At 39.7% G+C, this 23959-nt stretch overlaps 2 protein-coding genes across 2 annotated transcripts; both read left to right on the top strand.

Annotated features, from left to right (window-relative positions):
- Nucleotides 1–1737: 1737 nt before the first annotated feature.
- mpp1 (membrane palmitoylated protein 1) lies at nt 1738–11709 on the top strand. The gene is made up of 12 exons (XM_040049861.1): nt 1738–2095; nt 5079–5207; nt 5300–5378; nt 5552–5637; nt 5761–5829; nt 7020–7216; nt 7872–7975; nt 8058–8138; nt 9053–9133; nt 9233–9435; nt 10856–10930; nt 11012–11709. The coding sequence occupies exons 1-12, from the start codon at nt 1973–1975 to the stop codon at nt 11186–11188; spliced, it is 1404 nt and encodes a 467-aa protein (XP_039905795.1). The 5' UTR covers nt 1738–1972; the 3' UTR covers nt 11189–11709.
- Nucleotides 11710–14236: 2527 nt separating this feature from the next.
- On the top strand, nt 14237–22878 carry vamp2 (vesicle-associated membrane protein 2). The gene is made up of 5 exons (XM_040049866.1): nt 14237–14573; nt 18266–18371; nt 18635–18793; nt 19088–19139; nt 19302–22878. Coding segments are annotated over exons 1-5 (336 nt in total). The 5' UTR covers nt 14237–14571; the 3' UTR covers nt 19319–22878.
- Nucleotides 22879–23959: the final 1081 nt, after the last annotated feature.

Genomic DNA, 23959 nt, shown 5'->3' with positions numbered 1-23959 from the left:
AGGAAGAAAGGCTGGTTCTGATGTGACAGCTGATAGAAGCAATAGGATGAATTCTGAGTGTACAGGGCTATTCTCTCTGTTCAGTTCAATTCAATTCAATTCAATTCAATCCAATTGTGCTTTATTGATATAGCACCATTATGTACCAATATTGTAAGGTAAGACCCTATATAATAGAGAGAAAACCCCAACAATTAGATGACCCCCTGTGAGCAAGCACTTGGTGATAGTGGGAAGGAAAAACTCCCTTTAAACGGAGTAGAACTGGGCTCAGAGATGGACAGCCATCTGCCATGACTGGTTGGCGGTAAGGGGAAGAAGATTTAGCCAACTTTCAGGCTCCTCTTCTGTGGAACCAGTTCCCAGTTTGCATTTGGGAGACAGACACATTCTCTTCTTCTGAGATTAGGCTTAAAATGTTCCTATTTCAACAAATTGGGGCTGGTTTGGGTGAACCTGAACCCTCTCTTAGTTAATCTGCAATAGCTCCGGACTGCTGGGGGCTTCTCATGATCCACTGATTGTTTCTTCTTCACTCACTTCTGTTTCACCCATGCTGTATTTCATCGTTAATTTTAAACTCTGGCTGTCTCCCATGTGTGTCTTTTGTGCTATCCTCTCTCTGCTCTCTTCACGGCAGATGGCTACCCCTCCCTGGTTTTGCTGGAGGTTTCTTTTTGCAAGGGAGTTTTTCCTTTCCACTGTCACCCAGGACTTGCTGCTAGGGGGGTTTCTGATTATTCGAGTTTTCTATTTATTATTGTAGTCTACTTGCAATATAAAGCTCCTTGAGATATAGTGATTTGTTTTCTATATAAATGAGACTGAAATGAATTGAAAGCGGTGTAATATAAATCTATTTAAAGTTCATTAAAACAGTAAAGGAGATGAAATCCATGTGTTTTTGTGAACCAGCCCTCAGTTCACCTGTCAAAAAGACTGCATACATGCTTGTATATGTTGTATGAGTACACAGTGGAAATAGACAGGCCATTTAAGGACGGGGCTTCCTGCTCACAGTCTCCCACAGCTGCACTGTATTAAACCTAATCACATGCAGTGTGCATGTTGCAACACTGATGTCATCTGTAATCACTCAGTAATGTATCAGTAATAGGATCACTCGACTTTCCCACTGTTTATTTTTTTTTTAATGTTTGTTTGTTTGTTTGTTAAATTAGCACAGGGAGACTATCACACTGCAGCTGGGTACACTATGTTCCAAACTGAAGTTCTTGCAAGCTAGCTGCTGGAATCACCGGGACTACGTTATTTTTTGCTTCTCTGTAGCTTGAGAGGGTAGCCCTGCTGAAAATGCTGCGGTAATGTTGCATTCTCCGCCTGTGGGACATTTAGCATTTTGTGGGGCTCAAAATGGAAATTGATTTCCGTTTTGGCCCATCAGATTCCAAAGGCTTATTTAGCACCGGTTTTGAATTATTTTTGTACTCTTTTTTAAAAAATAAAACTGTATAAACGAAAAATAAACAAAGAATCTTTAAAAAGGTTTTTGTGACACATAGGTAGATGATGTTTGAATAAACATCGCAGTTTAGAGAAAGCCTATAGATCAGTAGGGATATACGATGCCAACGTAGAAATATCCAAAGAAAATAACAATAAGAAGCGCTACATTATCGTTTGTAATTCTCTGATTTCCGCTCATTTTGTGATAATAACTTTACTAATGAGATTCCTGAGCTCGCACGGGGAACTTGAACGCATCAGCAGCCAGCCCCTCAGAGCACAGCAGCAGTCAGATGCATGTTTACTTGCTTTGTCAGCGGTGTCCCTGCAGTAGTTATCGCATGAACCTCACCTACTGCTGATCACATCTTTGGACTTTTATCTCCGACAGTGACTTATCTCATAGTCACTCCTTATCAGCAGTTTGTGGCCAGTGTCTTGAGGACTTTGATCGAGGGGGCAAATCGAGTTCACTGTGTATGTTTTTTTTTATCTAACGGGAAAGATGACGTTAAAATCCAATAAAAACGATCCCACTGTCACACTGGAGTCCGTGAACAGCGTCCGGACAGCCCTTTCCGATCTCTACCTGGAGCAGCTCCTTCAAAACAAACCAAAGTCTGACAAGGTAAGATGATCTTTTTTGTATATATATACCTTATTAATTTATTTAGACCCCTCTGATTTCGCTGTTCTTATTTGCTTCCGGGAAGCAGATACGGGGACATGTGATCGTTGTTTATTTCCGAACAAGATCTCTAAGAATAGACCCGTTTATGTTTTCATACTGCAGCAGCTGAATGTGTTGATCTCTTAAACAAAGAACATTTAGATCTTTACTGTGTTAGCAGCTTCTTCATTGCTCAGCACTATCGGTCAGCCTCAGCTTGAAATCAGCAGACATTGCTGTGGCAGTTTCAGTTCTCCATTTCTCACAAATTCACGCAAGTATTTTGACAACTTGGGGAAAACATTAGGGAAGGTTTTTTTTGTTGGTTTTCTTTTAGCCATCATAAGACTATGTTCCTGTATTTCACAGAGTAGTATGAACTGTCTCACTAACCAGCTGGGCTATAGTGATATGAACGCATTTAAGAGCGGCAATAAGATCATAAAGAAGTAACATGCCAGCTGTGAAGTCGTTTCTGGGACTGTGCCTTCGTACAGTTTTGAAACATATTGTGTAATTTTGCTTACAGCTTACCCTTAGCCTCTGCTCAGGAATCAGTCAAGTAAAAGTTGTTTACACCACACTGCCAAGCACACTGTTAAACTTGTTTGCATTTTCCTCCCCTTAAAGATCCTGGAGTATGTCATGAAAATACTGTCTTTGCCTCTAACAAAGACTAAGCTAACAAGTATGACTGAAAAGATGTCCCAGAAAACATGTAGGATATGTCGGAGGGGAGAAAGCCAGAGTTAAATCTCTGGCACACTTTAGACCTGGATTTGATTTCCAGCAGGAGACCGGTGCCTTCTCAGAATTTGAAAAGTCAGCACTGAGCCACTGAGGGAAATGTGAAAGAGAGGAAACTTTATTCCTGACATCAGCAGTTTGCAGTTCAATAGCCTTGAGTTGCAATCTTGCCTACATATCTTTCTGATCTGTGTTAATCAGCATGTCTCTAACTGAGGTCACGAGGGCATTATCTTAAATGGTGTGTTTAAGGCTGATTAATCATATTTTGTGTCTTTCTTTCTTACTTTTTTTTCCTTTTTTTTTTTTGCTCCTTTGCACTGAGTTATGCTTCTAATATCTCATGCTTAATAACTGTGTACTGCCCTACTTAGATAGACAATAAGGCATTTAAGGTCTTAAGGCAAGTTGAGGCAAGTTGATAAGTGGGACACGCAGAACTTTTGGCAGTTCTTTCCTCCTTTTTTTTCTCCTTTTTTGTGGAAAGCTCATTAACCACACAGTGTTCAAATGTCAACTATTAATCTCCTACTGTGTTTCTCCAAGAGATCAATAGAAGGAAAACAAAAACCTGTAAACCCTTCATTGGGGAGGGCTGATGATTTATATTCCTTTAGTTAAAAACAGCAGATCATGTAAGAAAGATAAAGTATAATCAACTATTCTGTGTTATATTAGACCAGTAACCCAACTGTGTGCAGAAAAGCAAATGGAACTACTGCTATAGATTTTTATGGTGAATTAATTTATCTCGGCACGGATGGTCTTCCTCTACATGCCTGTCACCTTCTGCTTTTCACCCTGAAGAGACAAGCCGCCGCTTTGAACGCTCTTTCTTTACCCTGATGCTCCTTCAAACTTGAAACCAGCATTAAAACTGTGGCCACGACCTGACCATACTTGTTGAAGGATCGCTTGTTTCCAGTTACTGAAGCATTGCTCAAACCTTTAATTAAATCTTGATCTTGTTACACTCCAAGTGGTGGAGCTGACAGAGCTCACTGTCAACATCTTGATGAGGTGGGTTTTATTAAAATGACCCTTTAGTGCTAGTCTAAATCTAATTCCTCAAGAGATCAGAGACATTTCTGCTCCTTTCTTCAGACACGTTCAGCTGATTTGTGAGTAAGCGGATTACTCAATACATTATTGCAGATTCTTCTTTGTGTGTGAAAAGAAATGAGAAGGAAGATACATATCGTGTATCGGAATATCAAGATTTGTATTTATTTCTTATACAGCTTTTCACTCTTTCCTGGTGTTCAACACTCCTGATGGCTAAGAGCACACACTGCTGATGAATTACTATTCAGTGACCTGACTGGCTGTCATGGCTCCTGCATCTGGCTCATCAGTGCAGGAGTAGTTTCTAAACCCAGAGGTGGCTTTAGAGCAGCTAAAGCTATTGGTGAGGTGGACAGTGATAACGATTGGATTATTGTAATGCTGATGATGGAAGGTAGATAATTTTTTTTTTTTTGCTGAAGCAGTGCTGATGTGTCATATTCACGCAAGAAAGTTTGCTGATGCAGGCAGTCATCTCTCTGATGTCAGTTAAGTGAACAAATTATAAAAGCTTTGATATGGTGCACTCATTGCCCGATCCTGGAGGGCACTTTACTCTCACAGAGTCATTACGTGGTATCTTATCTTGTACTCAGTAGATTTAATGTAATTCCGTAGTGTCTTGATTTGTCAGGGGAGCTACGTGGATTTCTTCTCTTACGGCGATGCTTACACTCTGGAAATAACTCAGACGAGGTTGTCCTGCTACGCTTTTGGTGTAAAAGAATAGCACAAATCTACACATTTGATTTCTGTAGCAAACATTCAAGCAGCATGCTTCGTAGTGTATACGTTTTGCTACATCAGTGCTTTGTTCATCACACTGCTGGTATCCATGACCACACGAACCTGGTGGACCAGATGAGTGGATGTGGTTAATGAAGTGTGTTTTAATGTCTGGTTAATTTTCAACTTTGAACATATGTTGAAAGTGCAAAGGAAACGTAGCTGTTGTGCTCACGAGAGCAGAAAGTGTCCACCGCCGTTATTAGAAAGAGCAGTAAGCTAATGATCTGATCTGACAGAATAGTGAATTCGGTTCCCTGTATAATGGGAGGCTTCTTGTTTTTTAGTTAATTTCATTTCCTGTGATGTCATGTGATTCATTTGTTTTCTTTCATTTTAACAGGCAGCTATGCAAAACTATGAGAACCAGGGGGCTGACTTTTACACCAACGGCAGTGCTGGACACAGAAATTGCACAGAGGTTCCCAGGATGAAAGAAGTGGCGTTTGAAAAGAGTGCTTCAGAGCCAATGGTATGTAATCAGCCTCGACTGTTCACTCAGTGCTCCTGCTTTAAATTTTAAAGAAATGATTCCTCCTCATTGACTGTGGTCTGTGTCTGTAGGGGGTCACTCTGAAACTGAACGAGAAACAGCGATGCACGGTGGCCAGGATATTGCATGGAGGGATGATTCACAGACAAGGTGATTCAGCACATTTTGTTTGTTTTGTTTTGTTTTTTTACAGTTTGCAGGAATTGTGCAAGAAAAGATATTAATATAGTGTGTCACGAGGGAGTTTTATCTGATGTCCTGATTAGTTGTTATAGTACTGGAGAATCAGTAAGACATCTAGTTTGCATTCTTTGTCTTTCCAGGGTCTATACACGAAGGAGATGAAATAGCAGAAATCAATGGAAAGACTGTGACAAACCAAACTGTAGATCAGCTACAAAAGATCCTGGTAAGCCACCAGCTCTTAAGTCCTTCCATTTATGTTTGGAGCTATACTGAATCACAGTTTTTGCACTTCATGTTAACTCGGCATTGCTATAAAAACATAAATCCGTTTCTATTTTACATACAGAGAGAAACCAATGGAGTCGTCACGATGAAAATCATACCCAACATGAAGAGTCGATCCCGAATCTGCGAGGTAACGATACGACCGACAGACTATGCACAGCTTTAGTGTTGTGATGCTTATGTTGAATAATGTGATTCATATTTATTCTCTCCAAGAGACTTTCGAGATTTGCATGAGTGAATCCAGGAAAGCAAGCTTTTCTGGTCATATTAGAGCACAGTCAAGTATTAGTTTGGTCACTTTTCTCGCAGTCTTTTTCTTCTGCATCTTACTTGCTTACAATGATTTTGTTTAGGTGAATCTGCTGTTAGTCAGTGAACAAACCAGGTGACTATAAACCTAGCTTTAATGTTAAGAACATCACTCATTGTTGCTTTTTGACATGAAACACATTGGTAGTGTGTTTCATTCTGCCATCTAGTGACCACAGCATGTCTCTCCATTTACATCTTTCTTGTGGCATAAAAATGGCTGCCCTGTAACATACTTTTAAGTACAGACGACATCAACTTAAAAGAGCTTTAAAAGAATTAACATATATTTCTTTTTCAGCATTAAAGTTAGTCCCTGTTGTGGTCAGTGATGGCAGTTTACTTTAAAGATTGCACTGCATTAATATGTAGGCATTGTTAATATGCTTTCCATACAAAGAACAGCATTTTTGGTGACCCAGATCACTCCAGTGCATCAATGTTTGTGCACATTTTGGGGTGTAAGCTTGTGTAAACTTCCATTGGAGTCTCTTGGGGAAACCACAAATACATGTTCATGGACTCTACTAACATTAGTAATCATTTACGCTGAGGGGACCCTACATGTGTTCCTGCTATGATCTTTGACAGTTTCCTCAAAGTTTGCACCCTTTAGATTTTAACCTGAGATATAAAAAGTAACAAACAGTTACTTAGTTACAGTTATTTATTCGCACAAGTAGACCTTGTCCCTTGGTTAGAAATGTAGCCATGTCCACAGTTTGAAAGGAGCTGTCCAAGATCATATCATGAAATTGTTTACTAGTATTCTACTTCAGGGTGAATTCACAGTTATCAGTAGAATCACAGAATCGTAGACTTCAGATAAACTATTAAGTTCTACAGATTAGAACTTTACTCCCGGCTGACCTTAAATAAGTGTTGGGTGATAACTGAACACTCTGGTAAGGTCAGCAGGTTATCAGTAGTACCTTACATAATACCAACTGTAAATGTTTAGTTCTTTTACTGCCAGGGGAACTAATAAGATTTGTTCACAATCTCCAGATGTACATGAGGGCTCAGTTCAATTATGACCCTGCCACAGATGACCTCATCCCATGCAAAGAGGCAGGTCTGAAGTTTCAGACTGGGGACATCATTCAGATCATCAACAAGCAGGATCCAAACTGGTGGCAGGGCAGAGTGGAGAGCAGTGCTACTGACTTTGCTGGACTCATACCTTCTCCAGAGCTCCAAGAATGGTAAAGTCTTTAATATACCAATCACATCACAAATCAATCCGATTTTATTTTATTTATATAGCTCCAAAATCACAACAATAGTTGCTTTAAAGAACTTTATATTTTAACGTAACTGTAAGGTAAGGTACAATAATAGAGAGAAATCGCCATCAATTAGACGACATCCTATGAGCAAGCACTTGGCAACAGTGGGAAGGGAAAACTCCCTTTTAACAGGAAGAAACCTCCAGCCTCAGGGAGGGGCATACCTGCCATTACTGCAATGTTCTGTTTGGAAAGTGTCCTGCCTGGCATCCCCATTCTCCAAACAGTACAGTGCACCCCACCACCAGGATAAAACTGGTCCAGATTGACTGGGTTTCAAACTGCCCAAAGCTCAACCAAAACAATTATTCACGGGTTCTGCCAGGCTAAGCTCAATCCATCAAAACCCAAATCCTCAAGTCATTGGACCTCAAGGATCTATTGATAGAAAACCACAAGATGCTCTTAAGAATGGCAGTTTCCATGCCCCACGTGGTCAGAGCGCTTTTGACATCATGTTAGGGATGTACACGATCTAGGTTTGCTGGTTTAATGTCGTGGCTGATTTATAATACAGAGTGAACTGTACCAGATATTCTCAGGCTAACTTAAATACCTGTTTTCCCTGCAGGAGGGTGGCCAGTAAAAGCAAGGCCAAAGAGGGCACTCAGTCCTGCAGTCCATTTGGAAAGAAAAAGAAGTGCAAGGACAAGTACCTAGCTAAACACAGCTCTAGTAAGTAGAACACTGCAACTCTCAGTCCCACAGTTTCATTCATTTCTTCTCTAGTGCGATCTAAAATAATCTTCTTCTGCAGTTTTTGACCAGCTGGATGTGATTTCTTATGAGGAGGTTGTTCGGCTCCCGGCTTTTCAAAGAAAAACACTGGTCCTTATTGGTAAGCTTCCTAGCTCAGTTATATTATAAGTTTGTAACCTTTGCCTTTTGCTTTCCACATCACCGCAATAGGAAATAAAACAAGCAAGATGCAGAAAATGTGCACAGTCCTCAGATCAGTCACTTTTTTCCTGGGTTTCAGAAATAATAAGATGTTCATTGTTAAAACATTGTCCAGAATCCTCTGTGGGCAATGAAGGCCTGAAGTCTGGAACCCATGATCATAACTAAAGAATAAATTTTCTTTGTTTGCGATTCTTTGTCAGGCTTTTACTGCAGCTGTGCGCAGCTGTGCAGCTTTTTTGTCTTTAGCATCAAAAGAATCCTGTGATTATCCACCACTGTTTTCTTTAATGGGTTGCCAGGTCTGTTAATGATGCATTTTGCCAGCATGGTCTGGGTTTTTTTGGGGTTTTTTTTTTTTGTGAGAGCTGTTAGGCCACACTTAATGCTACTGCTATTGATGTGTAAGGATGTCTTGCTTTACTTGCATCGAGAGCCCTTTTGAATATATGCTGTGGATTCACAACAGTAAATTCCAAAAACAGATGCCATACTTGGAATCGGCTGTAGACTATTTGCCTGCTTAAATTAATGAGATATAACACAGGAATAGCTCTGATGTGTCTATCAAACCGTTTTGAGTCACTTGAGTCCAATTAGCTCTGATTCCCTGTAAAATAGTGGACTACAATAGCTGAGAGCCTACACTTTTAGCCCACATGTTTTAAGTAACAGTAACTTTAATATGCTTTAGCAAGAAGTTAAAATAACATAGATTGTGTCTTCATTGAAATTGCATATAAGTATATCTTTAATCAACGGTAATGAAAGCATAGTTATCACAGTTTGGGTCTGATTAAAATTTCCTTAAAAATTTAGCATTGTTTTGTTAATTCTGCCTTTTTTTCTCAGGGGCACCTGGTGTTGGAAGGAGTCATATTAAGAATGCACTGTTGACACGATACCCCGAGAAGTTTTCATACCCTTCACCACGTAAGTAGACTGATGGCCTTTTTATTCCTCTAACGTGGTGCAGGTTGTTACCATCCGTGGACTAATTCTCACTAATTCTTAACTCTCATCCTTGCGCAGACACCACCAGACCCCAACGTAAGGATGAAGAGAATGGAAAGGAATATTACTTCATCTCCCATGAAGCCATGACCAAGAGCATCTCTGGAAATGAGCTGCTGGAGTATGGCAGCTTCCAGGGTTTCATGTTTGGCACCAAAATTGAGACCATCCAGAAGATCCACACGCAGGGCAAAATCGCTCTGCTGGATATAGAACCACAGGTTAGCGCCAAACTTCTTTTCATGTAGCATCAACGCAGTTGATCTAAATAAAGAATACTGTGTCTGCCCTGGAGTGCTATTTTACCATTTCTCAGAGTTGCATAAACTCACTAAATGTTTTTATGCTTAATTTGAGAGCTTTTTTGTTTTCTTAAAGTTCTTTAGAATTGAGATATTCACCTACATGAATTAGCTTCACTCAAATGGAAAGAAAATGCATATACAATCTAACTTTTTGCCCTTTAACCTAACCACATTGTTAAAGTAATATGGTGCAGATTCAGCAGTCATATTATTAGCTATTGTTTCAGTAGCTATAGCTGTGTTTGCTATACCTACTATCCACCTTTGACAAACCAAAGATGATAATTTTATATTCTCCTGCAGTGAGTTGCTTTTGTACTCATATTCATGCAGCACAGTGTATAGAAGTGATAATGTGGTATATTTTAGGATAGTCTAGACTGAAGTAGTTATTAAAAATCCCCTTTTGTTAAATAATGACTCAAAAGGCATCTTTTTGAATGAAATTCACACTCCTTACAGGTAAACGTATGATTTTTATAACGATTTCATTTTTCAAATTATTTTTCAAATAAAACTGGGCTAACAAGTGAAGGAAAAGCTGCTCCTTCTGTGCTTTGAGTCAGTCTCTTCCACTGCAAAAACAATTCATATTTGCCTTTATCTTGTCTTGTTTAAAGGATGTTTAAAGTATCAAATGTGTGAAATGCGCTGTACTTCATCAGTTCTTCTTCTTCCGGCTGCTCCCTTTAGCGGTCAGCCGATCATCAGATCATCTGAATCCATTTCACCCCATCCCAAGCATCCTCCACTGTCACACCAACCCTCTGCATGTCCTCCTGCAATGCATCCACAAATCTCCTCTGTAGTTTTCCTCTTTTCCTTCTGCCTGGCAGCTTCATATTACATGATCTGATATCCCATCTTGGACGAAGCTGTCATTGTTCCTACATCATCAAAACATTAGTTCAGGATCAACATCGCAACTGACAAATGACGTTGTCTGAGCATTCAGTTAGCATTAGACAAGAAGCTAGCTTATGCTTTTAAAAACTATCACTGGTGAAGCAACATGAGTAACCTAAATTTGTCTAACAGCAAACCAAACTTGAAAGTCCACCTTGCAGTGTAATGACATCACAACAACGTAACTGCTCAGTTGCGACGCTGATTCAAAACTAACGTTGTTGTGATGATACAGGAACAACACCAACACATAGATAGTAGACACACTGCTCCATATTCAACATTTTTTGTACAGAATATCCATATTCCCTCATCTGCACATGTCTAAACCATCTCCGCCTTGCCTCTCCAAATTCTTCTTCAAACTGCTCAACATAAGCTGTCCCACTGATGTACGTGCTTCTAAACTACCACTAAATCCTTCTTGCAGACCTTGAAACTCTTGCGGACAGCTGATTTTGCACCTCTGGTAGTTTTCATTGCACCGACCAACACCGCTCCCCAGGTACTACATCTTATCCAAGTGTTTTAAAATCCCCAAATTTTCCAACCACAAACTGCTAATCATCTACATCTCCTCTCCTAGACGGAAAATCTGCAGATGATCCAGAAAGAGTCAGACGCCATCCTGAGCACATATGGACACTTCTTTGATGTGGTTCTCATCAACAACGACGTGGATGAAAGTGTTAAGGGTGTGGAGGAGGCCATGGAGCGGGCCACGTCCACCCCTCAGTGGGTGCCTGTGTCATGGGTGTACTGAAAGATGTTTGGCACCACTATGATACCTTCTTTGTCGATTAGCAGTGCAATATCACTCCTTTACGCAATGCCCCACGTGTCTGTGGGCTTACTTTTAGGTAAATGTTAATTGTCACAGAGATTTTTTTGCACTATTGCGTTTTTAAAAAGAAGCAATATGTAGACAGGGTTATCTCAGAGAGTCGAGAGCCTCACCAGGGATGGGTTTTTTTGGCTGTTTAGACACTTTGTGCTTCAGGGACTAACTGGTGAAGTTTTGGTGCCGCACATCTTTGGGATTATTTGGAAAGTAAAAAAAGCAAAACGGGGCGATAACTGTGAATGAAATGCTCACTCTGACGTAACTGAGTTTTAACAGGCACATCCTGAAATTGTTCATGCTGTGAGTGCAGTGCCATATATCATTGTTTGTCACAGAAAACCCTTCGCTGAATCATTAGAGCCTCGCAAAAATGTATACCTCATATGTTACTAGAAAAGGCACTTTGAAACAAAAAAATAAATCTCCCATCTCTGTTGCAATTGAGTCTTTGAATGTGTTTTACGTTAAAAGCTTTTTCTCAGACCTTTCGTGGAATTATTTTGACAGTTTGCTTGTCGTTAGGTCATCTCCTTTCATTGGATCACAAACATGAAAGAGTGTCTTTGAACCGAAATATAAAAGTAGAGGTTTAGTCTTTATTGTTTCGGTGTCATCAAGACTTTTTCTGCCTAAATTGGTTCAGCATAACGGGGCAGACGTAACACATACTTCAAATCTCTCTTAACATTTTGGTCTTAGATGTAGTGCAGGGGTGGCGGGGTGGGGGTGCAAAAGGGTCATGTCTGCCTGAATATTTCAGAGCGCATCATAGCTCAGGGCTGCCATCAATAATAGATCAAGGCGTGCATGTCTGAATGGTAGGATACGAGCAATGCACCTGTATCAACCACATTGCAATTCGTCCCTCATCCACACTGTGGGATAAACACTTACAGGCTGTACATGACAATGAATTTCATTCCAATTCAGTTTTACACAGAGTTCCTGGCAGCAAACGTGTACAGACTGAAATTAAAACATGTCACTCCATGGATGGATATATTTATGAGTGTGCAAATAAATGACACAGTTTAGTTCTTAAGTCATTAAAGCCAATGTGCATTTGAAAGATATCAAAATTAAGTCTAAAGGTAAGGCTTGACAGTGAAATCTGCTGTATGGTGTACTGGAAGGAAACACGTAGAAAATCTATGCCGATTTAAATTGTGTCTTTTCAAGAATTAACAAAAGGAACAAACATATTATTAAGTCTACAAATACAACTTAAGCTGCACAGTTTTAAAAAAAGGTGTTATTTCGTCATCAGCTGATTAGCTGTGTTCAGGTCTCAAAGCTTTCTATACATATGAAATGAAAAAACAAAACATCATAATAACAAGCTGGGTTTTCTCAATTTTTTATTGAGTGCCAGCTGTACAACATGTTCCACATCATGACTGAGGTCATCATTGTGAAGGGGATAGTTACCAGTGCATAGTTAGCCTGTGAGGGGGTGGGCAGTGAAGTAACGCTGCCTTTTGATGCCACCAAGTGGTTGAGTGCGAGCACCTACAGCTCCTCTGAGAATATGCTGCAGGCTAACAAGAGGATTCTTCAGCTCTGTAACAATAACCCCAAACACCATAATAAGTTGTATTTGCCAAATTTTAGACCAGCAATCTAGTGCACATTTACATGGTCTTGTTAAATTTTCTTCTAGTGTGACATTTTTATCATGATTGAACCTTATCAACGGACCCAACGCAGAGAATTAAAGAAAACAGGGGCTGTTTTTCACCATTTCAACCTTACATTTGTTTAGTCTTGCAAGGTATTTCAGTTTGTGTGGTTTATTAATGCAGCAGAACAAGCCCATTGGTGTGTCACATAGGATTATATTAAATTTAACTGTGCTTTGTGTTATTTATTTTACCAAGGATGCCCCCAGTCTTGCACAGCAACACAGTTGTTCATTACACAGATTGTAATGGAAACACTATAGATATATATTTTTTAGCCAAAGGTAAAACATAATTAAGGCACATTGATTTCCATACACTGTGTTGATCCTGCAGCAGCGGGAGCAGCTTCCACTCTCTTAGGGTTTATAGTACATTAATTGAACTCTGCCTCGTTATCATCTTCAACTTGGAACATCTTTGAAGGTAATACATTTGGGGCAGCTGTCAAGAGCTCTCAAGACCTACAAACAATAACTATTTTTAAAGGCTGACCTTTAAACTTCCTCAAGGTGTAATTCTAAGTCATCAAGATCTAATTGGACCAACCATCACCATGATGGTGATGGTTGGTCCAATTAGGACCAATTAGGACCTTCATTAGAACCTTCATTATTATGAAGTCATTACAAAACACGATAAAATAAAAAGAAAGGCTGCAGAAAAATAATGTTTCAAAACCATTTTTTGTTGCTTGACCTTTCGTTTTACTTAACTTGTACTAATCATCCTTGGGATGTAGGAACTGTCCACAAAGGTCAAGCTTGTACCAGCCTGTCACACATGAACTGTACATATACAAGTTACAGTATCAAAGCTATTACAATGCAGATTTATGCCAGTTTGAAATATATACATATATATATATATATATATATATATATATATATATATATATATATATATATATATATATATATATATATATATATATATATATATATATATATATATATTAACAGCCACATTCATATTTACTATAAATGATAACCTAGGCTACTGCTTATCTCGCCACACCCCCTTTCGAGGAACGCCATTTTGTTGACAGACAGACTCGCCATGAGAAAAAGCTCCTTTCTGAGGAGCTAGAACCCCAAATGTGACCGCAACATGCAATGTATTTAAATGAAACACGAGCAGATCCCCAATAATAGCCCCCACGGTTGAAAACGATGCTTTGTGGGCGCTAAAATGGCGTGTTTGAAGTCTCCGGCCACCCATTTCAACATGAAAGTCGCCGCGATTGACGTCACCGAGCCATCTTTGTCCACCTAATCCAGGCGGAGGGTTATTACACCTTCATTACAGCACGGTCTCCGACAGCACCGGGCTCTAGTAAATAGCCTGTCAGGTGCCGCAAATCTGTAGACGTAGAGATAATTTTTTAAAAAGAAAAAAAAGAAGAAGAAATATATAGCGAGGTGACACCTCTCAGTGGCAGATTCAAACTCAGTGCTCCTCCTAGGATATATAGGCAGGCAAACGCCACAATAACCAACCAAAGGCTGCCAGAGGGTAGAGAGGAGCGCAGAAGGCACATCCACATCCATCTGCCAGCCACTTAGCACGCGCTAACATTTCCAGTCCGGATTAGAGCACAGCTGTCTCCCTGCTACCAGGAAAATGTAAGTACAGCTCGCTGATTTTTTTTCATTTATTTTTTTTGTCAAATCCGAATTTATTTAATTGCAATTTGGTCCTCACGACTGGTGTTTGGGAGGCTTTGTGGGGATTTGTGGCGTGTGAACAGTGTTCCTCAGCCGTCATAAACTGAGATGGTTATTAATCTCTGCTGTTGTGTTGATCATGGAGAAATATCGCAGTTTGATCTCATTTCACAGCTGTCTCTTTCTGATAATATGACCCAAAAGTGAAGAGGCTAACGCGTCGGCCTAACCTTAGAGCAGACGGTGGGGTCGGGTTTAACTGTTATTAAACGCGTTATTAGCCTTATTTCCAGTGTGTGTACAGTGAACGTTTTTGTCGACTGTCTTTTTCCTTGTTGTAATTATTATTAGTTGTTGTTGTTTTTTTTTTCTTTTGCCGTGAGCTACATTTGACTTGAGCCAGCACGTACGCATTTTTTTCCAGTTTGGACTGGTTTGATTTGAAAAGGACACCGTCTGTGTGATTATACCCACGGGCTAATTAAAATACATTTATTTATTTCTTATTATTAATAATAATATTAAGAAGGGAAAAGACGTCGTGTTCTCTAAAGCTGTGTCCCCTTGTTCAACATTTCCAGTGCATTATTCTTCCCTTGCCCAGTCACAGGTGACGATTTGGCTGATTCTAGAAACAGCAAGGACATAACGCTGAACGAGCCATACTAGCTGTTTGACCAGCGCCAGACTATTTGGATAGCCTGTTGAACACACCCTCGACGATTTTCGACGAATACACCATAATACTTGTCAAAGACTGTTATTATTAGCTCTGAATTAGGCTTAGGCCTAGTTTACGTGATGTTTGCAACCTACAGCGGGGGGTGGGGATAGCCTAGCCTCCTACTGTATGTCGTCGATTGTAGTGCGAGGGCGGACAGCTGTATATCTCACCACATTTCATTGTTGTTGGGTCTTCGTGGGTAATTGAAGCATGTAAATGTCTTTCTTCACGCACCTTTATTGTCCATTTTTTTTGTTGTTTTTGACCGCACGGTGAAAAAGGGTGGGCTGAGGAAAAGTAGCCGCCACAGCCTTCACTGTCAGCATTCGCATAGCAGGCAGTTTTAAGGGTGAAGCAGCCTGGTTCCGACACACTACCTGTCATTTACCAGGGTCGTCGTGCCTGTTAGCGTTTTCTCTTTGGGCTTTGAGTTACATTTGTCGCCATATTTGGTTGTTATTGTGCATTTAAGAGCTTAAAATGCACCCTCCCTAATAAGGAACCTCCCCGCCCTCGACGTTGGCAGGCTGTAGGTGTTTTACAGGCCCGTCCTGCTCGCGGTGAACAGGGATGTTTCGTGTTTCCTGGTCTGTGTGGGTACACGGTCACACATGAACGTCGTGTAGGTTAGGATCCAGTGCCCAGCATCAAACAGACTGGGACAGACATGCTGGGATCAGACAGTTTAGTGTGGACTGCTGTTGCGCTGTCCAGTGCTGAAATGTCGCTCTCCAGTGCTGAAAATCAGGCGGCATGCTTTTCCGTGACAGCGACAAACAGAAATCAATTGCAGAGTTAAATGTCTGTCTATCTGCCAACCTTACTCTGGCTTAAGGAAACCAAGCATAAATGTTGAAAAGCTTCCTCATTTCATCAGGGCCCCCTGAAAACCTTAATAAGTCCCATCAGTGTTGCAGCAGCTCTCCACAGGGCAAGACTATTTTTAAAAGCACTATCTTGAAAGAAGGTTGAATATATTTAGCTTTCATAGGAAAACTGACATTAGCAGTGGACTGTAGACCAAACTGCATCTTACGTTAGGGGCTTTTATTAAATGTTTTTTTGTTTTTGTTGTTTTCACTGATTACAATCTCTAAGTGCGATTGAACTGAAATACTGGCACACAGATTGCTGATAGAGTCATTTATAAAATAACTATGTCTCCTTTTTTTAATGTATTAAAATGAAAACAATATATCCTTTGTTAAAAAATACAGAGAGCATGAAATCACTTTATTTAGTTTATTTTCAGTTTGTTTTCTTAACTTTAAAGCTTTAAAGGTTTTAGATTATGTTCTGAAGTTGCACACAGATGAGAAATGGTTGATCAAATCAGCAGCACACAGTTTTCGCAGGATGTGAAAGCTGGTGAGAAACCTCGTCACAGCACTAGCAGCTCCTCTTGGTGCTAGTTTAGAGGTGATGACAGCGTGAACCTCTGTACACATTACACCTTTATGGTGGGACTCATTGGAAAGTTGGAGGGAGCTCATAGTAATTATATATATATCTGTGCAACTTTATTGTACATTCATGCCTGTAAATATACAGTTATAGAATAGTAGTCATACTAGTCTGATAAAATAAAATAATAACAGTATTTTGCACGTGTTTGTATTTTAGGGCAAATAATATTATTAATATGACATTTAGCTGTTATAGGGACCACCAGCAGCACCACGTAAACTATTTGAAAGGATTTGTTGTTGTTAAAGGATTAGTCATTTGTGAGTGTGCAGAGGTGACCTTTATACAGAGTTTCCCCTCGCACTAGTGAAGTAGCTCAGTTACAGCTAAGGTATATTTCTCGTAAGATGCTACAAGCTTAGCTTTATCATAGAGTGTTTGTTCACGATCTTACTTTGTGGTCATTGATTTAGTTTGGATTTATAGAAGCAAATGGTAAGCATTAGATCACACTCCATCTAAGTATTTTCAACACTTTCTCACTTGCATTTCAGGAGTTGTAGCGACCGCGTTATACATTCTACATCAAGCTGTATAATGTTTAAAGGTTATGTTTAAAATAGCCACAAACTATTCCTGAAAAAAATATTAAAAAGTATAATTGCGGTTGTAATTTGCGCCTGATGCCCATTCATTCTCCATCTCAGTCATGAGATGCGTGTCATAGAGGATTCAAAGTGGATATTTTTTTTTATTTCTATTGATATACTACAAAAACTATGGATATACCTCAATCACAAGTAGTGTAGCAGCACAGAAAAGGCTAAAGTTTCAAATAGATATAAATGACATTTGCATCAGCGGTGACACATTTAAGTATTTTTCACTAAGACAAAAAGAAGCAGAGAAACTATTCTGAAACTGCCATGTGGTGGAACTCTGCACAGGAGGTTTAGAAATGGCAATGATGAAGAGACATCTGGGATGGGATGTAGGGTCATTTTACCCAAACTGTTTCACTATTTGGGTCCTTTTGACTTAATGTTGTGGACCATAACTATAACTATAACTCTCTCTCTCTCTATATATATATATATATATACATATATGCCTCCCTTGATTCAAAAAGCACAGGGCTCCAGTACATGTTGACTTTTTAGCGGTAAATGACACTCCCACTCTGTGAAATGACACTCTCTCACTGTGGTCACCATTTGTACATAACGTCAAAGAACAGGCTCATCTAGCCCAAGAGGACAAGTTCAGTAGATTGATATATACTAGCATATAGAACTGACACATTGTGAAACCTCCACATCTGTTACATCACACTCGATGGCCTCTTTAGGTTTTTGTGAAGATTTTGGGGAGCATGACTCATTCTTTTGTAGACTAATTTTCACCGCATCACAAAAAAACACTTGTGGCTTTTTTCCCATCTGTTGTAGAGTAATGTTGGAATTTAACATGATGAACATGCTTTACATACTATTGAATATTTGCATTTGTTTATCATCAGGTCTGCCCCAGCCGCCGGAGCCCCTGCACCAGAGGGAGGGAATCAGCCCCCTCCCAACCTCACCAGCAACCGCCGTCTGCAGCAGACACAGGCACAGGTGGATGAGGTGAGTACAGTGCAAACACACAGCCAGGCATTCATGCTTTTCATTTCATTCATTCATTCCTCACATACTAAAAAAAGAACTGAAAAAAAATGAACATTTAATAATAAGTAGTGGGTTTGACTCCTCTATCATTTCTCCAAGTCTTCAAACAGTTTTTGCTATAAAAATATATAAACAATATCCTATATCTAGTAACCCTTACATGCAGTCATGTTGTGTTGATGGCCGATTACACCACACTGCTCTGTGTGTTTCCCCCCCAGGTGGTGGATATCATGCGTGTAAATGTGGACAAGGTTCTGGAGCGTGATCAGAAGCTGTCAGAACTGGACGACAGGGCCGATGCCCTGCAGGCTGGAGCCTCTCAGTTTGAGACCAGCGCTGCAAAACTGAAGAATAAATACTGGTGGAAGAATGCCAAGGTGAGGTCATGCAGACATCCTTACTTGAATAGCAAATGTCTGTCTGTTTACAGACAAAATGAAAAAAAAGAAAAGAATAAAAATCAAAGTGAAACAGAAAGCCTCTGCAAACATGGAGCCAACTACAACCATCAGTTTCTGCTATAAACTTTGCTCTTGAGCCTAATTTTGTGTGTCACTGGTAGAAATTATACGTGTGCTGTATGTGATATTTATGTGATATTGATATTTTTAGTGCTTTAAAGAGTTTTTATTAAAAATCTCTGTTTTTTTCTGGAAATCTGCTGATTACAGATGATGATTATCCTGGGTGTGATATGTGTGATTGTCCTCATCGTCATTATTGGTAAGAAGCACACTGATATTTTCTATAACAGATATAACAGTTATTTCAATGGTGTTATTCCTTTGTAATACACATGCATTTCTTTGTAATTGCCTTTTTAATCTCCTAACCCATGCAGCGATTTACCCTCCTTCACCTCTCCTCTCTTCTATGTCTCTACAGTGTACTTCAGCACCTAAGAAGAATTGCTCCTACCCCAGTCTGATCCTAACTTCCTTGCTACAGAAAAAAAAAACCTCGAATTGATGACAAAATTAACTGCAGATGATTAATTTACTCTCTCTATATATAATTACATCTCCCCAATTAGCCTTGATATAACACCCCTAAACCCGTCAGGGCCCCCACGGCTCCCCCACTTCCACCACCTCGCCTCTGGACCCCTGTCAATATTTGTCCTGTGAGTGTGTGGCCCTGTCTCCTTTCTGGGTACTCTTGGCTTTTCTAACCTGCCATACTGAGAACCAAACACTTGTGACGATGCATCAACAGAAAAGGAAACAACGATTGGCGATAATTGTTACATAACTGATATATATATAGTTCTTTGTAGAGTTTTATTCTGATATATACCGTTTTGTAGGTGTGTGTGTGTGCGTGCGGTGCGTGTGCATTTTGTACTTTTTATTTTTTGTATTAATTTTACGTATGCTTCAGCGGTAACTACTGCCTATTAATCGAAGTGTGTACTTTTTGCATGTTTTTCATCATCTTTCCGTCCCCTTGCTTCTTCTCTCTTTTTGGTGTATTTTTGCACAGTGGAGTTCGCCTCCATTCAACTGGGATACAAATTTTCATCTTGTCTGGGTTACTCGCATCCAGCAAAACAAGCCAGAGAACTAAAACTTGCATTTTTTTTAAAAAAAAGTGACATCAAGTTACAGAAATTGGAGCTAATCCGCAGAAAGAACTGCCCTTAGAAAATCTCCAGGTTACTCCTTGTTCGGCTCAGGATTTCGATAACTTGATGCCGTGAAAAACAAAAATCAAGTCTTAGCTTCTTTTATGGCTTTTTGAGCGATTCAACGCTCACTGATAATCCATCAAGCGTACAAATAATGCATGAATTGTGAAACTGCTCTAATAATCATCACCCCTCCGGACCCCTTTCCATGTAATCCTCCCATTAACCTCCATTTCTCTTTTGAAATTTCCCTCTTGAATAACTTTCATCTGTTGCGTCTTTTATGCCCCCACCCCACCTTCTGTCTCTCGGCATGCTTGGACACCTCAATTTCTTGTGATAATTTCGAAACTGCCATAGTACATTTGGACCAATGTCTGTAGATGTTTCTTTTTTTATTTAAATATTACGTAGTGTCTTATTTCGAAAACATTCCTTCATTGCAGTCTAGTGCAAACGCTCTTACTGTAGCACATGTAAGTGTAAGTATCTTGAAAAAAAAAAAGTAACAAAAAATGCGATGAACCTATTGTCGAAAACGTCAGTCGTGCAAACCACTGGAGAAAAAAGTTAAATAGCTGTAAGGGTACATTTTCAATAGGCAGGATTAGACTTTGAAACTGTCCAGATTATTTTTTTAGAGGTATTATCCTACACACTTACACACTCACACTTATATTCTGGAGATGTATTCTGTGAAGGTACCGTTGTATAAATTGTTGAATTCGCACACAGCAACGTTTCCCCAGTGTGGACACTAAAAGGCCTTAGTCTTAGTCTTCAGTCACTTTTTTTCAGTAAGTGTCAATTATTTCCAGTCACACAATCTCCCCCCATCCCCCTCACACTTTTAGTAGGTGTGGAGGGACTGCAGAAGAGGAGTCTGCTTTAAATGCACAAGCTACCTTGTTTTTGATGGCGCTGTCTGGCTCTTCCATAGCCTGGCCAAAGCAGGTCCTGGTGCAGTAAAAATCAAACAAACAAACAAAAAAAAAAAACTCTCCACATGAAGAGCACATTATAAAACAAGACAATTCAGCCTTGTAGATTTAGCAACAGGGACAGGGGCTAATTAGTCAAATTCACAGTTTTAGATTTACTTGAGCAGTTTGCCAACCTTCAAAGGTTAGCTAGCGACAAGACAAGTAAGTCACAATTTAAAAAAACAAACAACAAACAGTAGCATTCCTAAGACGAGCATTTTGCTAGAGCAGTGGTTTGTCTCGGTGTGTCTCCCTATAGTCAAGGCCTTTTTCTTTTTTAAATATATAGATTCTATTTTTTAATTATAGTATATTTTTGTGTGAAACAGACAGGTAAAGAGGAAGTGTGCAATCAGTACCATTTGCTGCTAACTGGCAGCGAGCTCCTCTTTACCTCTGTCTGCTGTGTTTTTTGTAATTCAGCTCTGTGCGTTACACACTGCCAAGCATCAAAGGGAGAGGCTTCTGTTATCGCAGTTCTTTCTTTCATTGGTGCCCTCACTGGTTTGGTCTTGAACTCTTACGTAACTTGATTTCGGCATCTAACTCCTGAGCGTGCGACCATTTCGGCTATTCTAGGAGCAGGAGAGCAGGGCAATATAGATGCACTTGATTTCTTTTTTTTAATTTTCAGACACTGTGGGACACTAAGGCCTTTTACACATTTCATTTCTCAAAACCACCGAAAAGGTTTCGCTCTCAGCTGCGGGATGATTTAGAATTTTCCCTTGTGGTTGTGGTGAATTAAAGTTTATATTGTGTTTAGAGAAATGATGTACCGGCCTAGCATTGATAAATGCTCAACAGGAAACTGCTCAGTTTATGCTTTACTGCCACTGATGCCACAGCCCTGAAATTTAGTTTTGAAGGAAATACAGCATTTCAGAGCAAATGTGTATAAAGCCTTAGCAGCCTTGTGTCTTTTTATCTTCCCCACCACCTGAGTAAACCAACCTGCCCCTCTTTGCTCAACTCACTTTTTGAAATTCCTTGTCTGCGCATGTGAGTGTATGTGTGCACAAGTGCTTTAATGTGTATGTGTGTGTGTGTGTGTGTGTGCATGTGTGTGTGTGTGTGTTAGAATAGCTCAGTCTTGGGAATATCCCCAGTTTATCCTGACAGATTAGGCCGCTTAACTCTCAGAGTGAAGGCACGTTGTTTCCTTGATCACTGAAGTATGATGAACAGAGAGGTTACCAGAACTGTTGGCCCGTTCCAACCTTAACACACCCCCCACATATACATATATTTATCCCCAAACAAAGCAAAAGCAAACCACAGAAGATTACCAAAGACCAGAATTCCATGCTTATGCTGCCAATTGCCATCAAAAACAAGCGGATAGGAAGATGTTACCCAAGCTATCCCAGTCTGTCTCAGATAGCTTACACCCTTACTCTACCTATAGGAACTTTGAACTCGTACACACTGTTTATGTGGTGTGTCAGTTACGGCTTGTGAGTGTGCCATCCTACTAAACGTATGCAAGTTAAACCAAAACTTGAGGACCGCATGCTTCAAATCTCAAAACTACATTAGCCTTCCCCTAATTATGTGTATCCAGGTTTGAGGAGCTTCTTTAATCTGTAACTAGTTTGTAGACACATGATCCTATAACTAATTATAGCACAAGTCTTCTTTTTTGTGTGTCTCCTCAGTGCTGCCAATTTTTCAGAGGACAAAAAAATTAAGATACAAACTACAGCTATTAGACAAACCCGAGAAAAACAGTGAAATCTGCATCTGTTTGGTGTTGTAATATGGGGGTGTTTTGGGGATAAGGGGTCCATATCCTCAGGTTTAAGCCACTAGTAAATTTACCATAATATGTACAAGGACAAAAACTGCATGAGAAAAAGTAAAATTGGATTTTTTTGGCAATATCAAATCATCATTGGGTTACAGATGTGGTCCTTTTAGCCATCTTACAGGAGTTAACCATACAGTGGACTGAAGTGGTATAACACTACTGATTGGGGTAGGATTTGTGTGTTCTCCATAAATCCAGCTGTTGTCCCGTGAGAGCTCAACCCTATTGGTCACAATAGTGAAAACGAAGTGATTGCTCTCTTTTTCTGTTGCTTTACTGTCTGTATGAAAAGAAGTGTGCATAAATTTGAACACCGTGGCACTTTCTTCTTCTTCTTCTTTTTAAAATGTTGTGACTCATTCATTTTCAAGCGGGATGGGAATATGATTCACTGGTGAATATTGTCTTACGTCAGCCTCAAGAACCGTTCAGTGATCTCAGCGCTGTGTTCAGGTCATTTAGGGGGAATAAGTGTTTGGAGCCCTTTTTTTTACAGGGCTCTTGAATTTGTAATTCAAATTTTGAAAGCAAACGAGCAAGAAAGAAGGAGACCAACGCAAAATCCGCAACCTTATTGAAATGTTCGCCATTAAGCCCTAAAGGGGGTGAACGCAGCAATAGGAGGGAACCTTTTGAGTTTCTGAATGTTCTTTTGATGGCTATCAATTCACAATATTCTACTTAACATATGTTAACATGTTTCTTTTGTTCTTTTTTTGAAACCAAATATTGTGTTTTTATTTTGCATCAGTTTAGTAATAACTCCAGATGTCACTGAGTTTTTGTGTGTCAGCACTGATGGGTAAAGGTAAAGAAAATGGGAAGTTAGAAGGGCGGGGGAAAGTATTTTTACCTTCCAATAGTCCAGAGTGCTTAGAATGACTCTACAGTTTACATCAGATTGCCGTTTGTATCTACGAGATATATTTTTTGTTTAAATCAGTTTATTTTTGAGGAAAGACTTTTCTTTCTTTTTTTGTCTTTTTGGGAGTGGGCTTTCTGAGATGATGGTCCATATTGCCCCTGGTCGTCTGGCCTTACAGGAGGGACAGGACTGGAAGATCACGGGCAATGTGCTGGGCTGTATGTGTTTTTTTCTGTTTGCTTTTATTTATTGATAAAT

The sequence above is a fragment of the Simochromis diagramma genome, unplaced genomic scaffold, assembly GCF_900408965.1.
Source record: "Simochromis diagramma unplaced genomic scaffold, fSimDia1.1 OVJJ01000050.1, whole genome shotgun sequence".
Lineage (NCBI taxonomy): Eukaryota > Metazoa > Chordata > Actinopteri > Cichliformes > Cichlidae > Simochromis > Simochromis diagramma.
This window is presented reverse-complemented; position numbering and strand designations above follow the sequence as displayed.